Consider the following 3,081-nt stretch of genomic DNA (forward strand, 5'->3'; position numbering starts at 1 on the left):
CGATCACAAAGAACAAAATGAACGAGGTCAAGAACTACACAACAAGCAACAAACTCATTTCTCTCAGCTAATGTCACGCTGTGATACAATGACTGCATTGTTTTCTCAAATGATAAAATTAGAACCTGAATTACTTCGCTCTGGAGAATTTCCTTTGTTAGTAATTAAATCTTGTCAGAACAAACCAACCGTTACATCACGACTGTGTCCTTTGTGCATGTGTGGCCCGTTGTGGGACAGCAGAGACGGGACACAGCAGTGATGTCTTGGCTGGCAAGAAGCGTCTGGAGGGGACAGAGCAACAGCAGAGCGGCTGTACAGAGTTCTGGTGCCCCCTGGAGGCTGTTTGCATCATTGCACGTAGTGAAAAGCCATCTCAATTACTATCACAATGTCAAGTCAGATCTGTATACAGGACAGACCAACAATAGTTTCACAGCATGGACAATCAGAATGACAAAATTATATACTGTAAATGTAGTGGTTTAATATGAATAGATAAAACTTTCAAAAACAGCTGTACAGTTTAGTTTAAATATCTAAAACTTTTCATTAGAGGTCAAACCCTGATGTAAAAACTATTAAACCATTATACAAGTTAAAAAACTAATCCCTGTCTGAGTGCACACAGTCAACTCCAACATATACACTCACAATACAGCGCACAGATATTTTTCCTGATAAATGATGACAGTGGGTAGAACTTGCTTTCAGTTATTCCACCGAGTCTTAAAAGAAAAACTTTATTAGTTAGAAACCCATGGCATCCTTATTTACAGTGATAGAAAAAGTAAAAGAAAAATAAATTTACTGTAGTTAATAGGCAGCTATAATCATCATTCTTTAGTATGATAAACTCCATTAGAAGTCCTGTTTCCATCCCAGTGTGGACACATGGTTGTGCGGTGCTGATTCACCGCAGGGTAAATGCAGTTTGTCCATGTTGGGAACAGGTGGGCCATGCACTATAGGCTGTCACCATCATGACTTACTCTGGTTTAAAGTAAGCCACCTAAACCTGAGTCAAGCACACAGACAGCTGGTTAACCCACTAGTCAGGCTTAATGATACAAGCATCTAAATGTCTGTCCCTGTCTTACCCCTCACACAGTTATGGTCTCAGCCCTCATTGGGGCCCTCTGCTGCTCGGATCGGGCCAGCTCTCTCCCAGCCTCTCTGCGTTTTCTCTGCTCCACGTACTGCTTCACATACCGGATGGTCTGGAAGGTGATCACAGTGCCGGCGATGTACAGGATAGCAGTGATGAGTCCGAACAGAGCCACTGCCGCATCCCCCCCGCCCACATTACAGGTCATCCAGGTGTAGCCATTACGCATGTACAACCTCTCTCTCTGTTTGCACACATCTGTGGCGTTGACCCCGATGATGAAGTGCAGGTAGAGACCCACAGCCACCACGTACATCACTGCGCCCACTGCCTGAAACACCAGAGCTCCGACTAGAATCCTCAGGGGCATCATGTGAGCGGGTTTGTTACCAATGACCACAAACAACACTGAAACAACCCCGAACGTCAGGCTGAAGGTGATGCCCCCGTAGATCGCCGGTGCCCTCATCTGACTATACTGCATATCCAGGTCTCGCACCTGCTGCAACTCAGTGCCCTGCAGGTTAAAGTCGGTGTTGATGTCGTAGCTCGTCATCCCGCCCCGTGCGGACATGCCTGATGTCACCATCCAAGCTGCCACCACACATATCAGGACCAGGGCGTTGGTCAACACGGCACAGATCAGCACGATGCCTGGGAAGGAAAACAGACACATGAAAACAAGTGAGGGAGAATCTCACAAGACTAGAGCTGCAACTAAAGAATATTTTCACTACTGTTTTGGTCTGGAACATTTAAATGATATAAAATAAGAAAAAAGGCAGCAAATTCTCACACCTGAAAGCTGGAACCTGAACTTTTTTTTTTGCTTGATAAATTACTTAAATGGCCAACTGTTTATCAAAACAGCTATTTTTCCTATCTGTTACTAGGCTGTTAGTTTTGGAGGGACACAGATTAGAAAGTCATTCCTAAAGGATCAACTCTTCCATGGAAAAGATAAACTCACTGGGAGCATGTCAATAAAGAGTTAAAACTGTCAGCATTCTCCTTCATCCAAGTGTCATATTACTCTGCCAAAGTCTAAACTCTTGAGAAACAGGCCAGTAACCACCAGACAAACCAGTCTGTCCAGTATTCACTGTAGGAGGAAGCAATGAGCTGCACTGAGCACGCTTCTGTAAGAGAAGCTTTCATTTGATCCGATCCAGATTGTTTCACTCTGACACTGCCTCACCCCTCCTGGAGCAGATGTGGGTGCAAGTGGAGTCCCGGTGCTCGGCTCTGGGGCCCTGCCGCACATGTCTGGGAGGAGGGTCAGCCTCACTGCGGTAGTTCGAGGGTCGAGAGGAAGACCTTAGGCACACAGAAACCCATGATATCAAAGAAGTTATCAACCATTTCTTCTTCTAGCTTGTATTCTAGCATAGAAATTGTACTGTGTGTTGTTTAGTTTTTATTCCAGCATATTTAGGACATAATGTTGCACCATGGACAACACTAAGTGCACTTAGTGTTGTAACATAAACCTCCCCATGTTTTTTTTTTTGTAAAATATGTTATGTAATTCATTGTACTTTATGTAGGCCTACTTGAGTTTGGACCAAAATCCAAGCCCATTTTAATCAACTGTATATTATTTTAACAATATTGTGAGTAAAGATTAAAAGTTAAACTGATAGAAAGGTTAAATAAAATTAACTATGTATATTATGTAGCCTGCACACGTATGAACTCTGGTAAATTAACTATGTGGCTGTAAAACCCATAATTACTGTCAAAAGATTTAATTGTTATCAGAATTTTTGCCAATGAATTGTTGGAGATTTACTAGTGAGTTGATCACTGCAGCTCTACTTAAATTAGATGTTATGTAATAAGGATAGATAGATATTAAACTGCCATCCAGTGGATTTTATGACCATCACCGTCTGTACATGAACCGCACCTGCCAGATGATGAGCGTTTGTCGCCTTGGGGGTCCCGGTAGTGTCGGTAGTCTCCGTTTCTCT

At 43.1% G+C, this 3,081-nt stretch overlaps 1 protein-coding gene across 1 annotated transcript in view; it reads right to left on the reverse strand.

Annotated features, from left to right (window-relative positions):
* Positions 1–6: 6 nt before the first annotated feature.
* LOC109961265 (MARVEL domain-containing protein 3) overlaps positions 7–3,081 on the reverse strand; it is a 3,458-nt gene continuing 383 nt past the window's right edge. The window contains exons 2-4 of the mRNA XM_020601951.1: positions 3,018–3,079; positions 2,307–2,425; positions 7–1,762 (exon numbers count right to left, since the gene is read on the reverse strand). Of these exons, the coding sequence (XP_020457607.1) occupies positions 1,104–1,762; positions 2,307–2,425; positions 3,018–3,079 (840 nt within the window). The 3' untranslated portion in view covers positions 7–1,103. The remainder of the gene's footprint in view (positions 1,763–2,306; positions 2,426–3,017; positions 3,080–3,081) is intronic.

Source organism: Monopterus albus, unplaced genomic scaffold, assembly GCF_001952655.1.
Source record: "Monopterus albus unplaced genomic scaffold, M_albus_1.0 scaffold53.1, whole genome shotgun sequence".
Taxonomy (NCBI): Eukaryota; Metazoa; Chordata; class Actinopteri; order Synbranchiformes; family Synbranchidae; genus Monopterus; species Monopterus albus.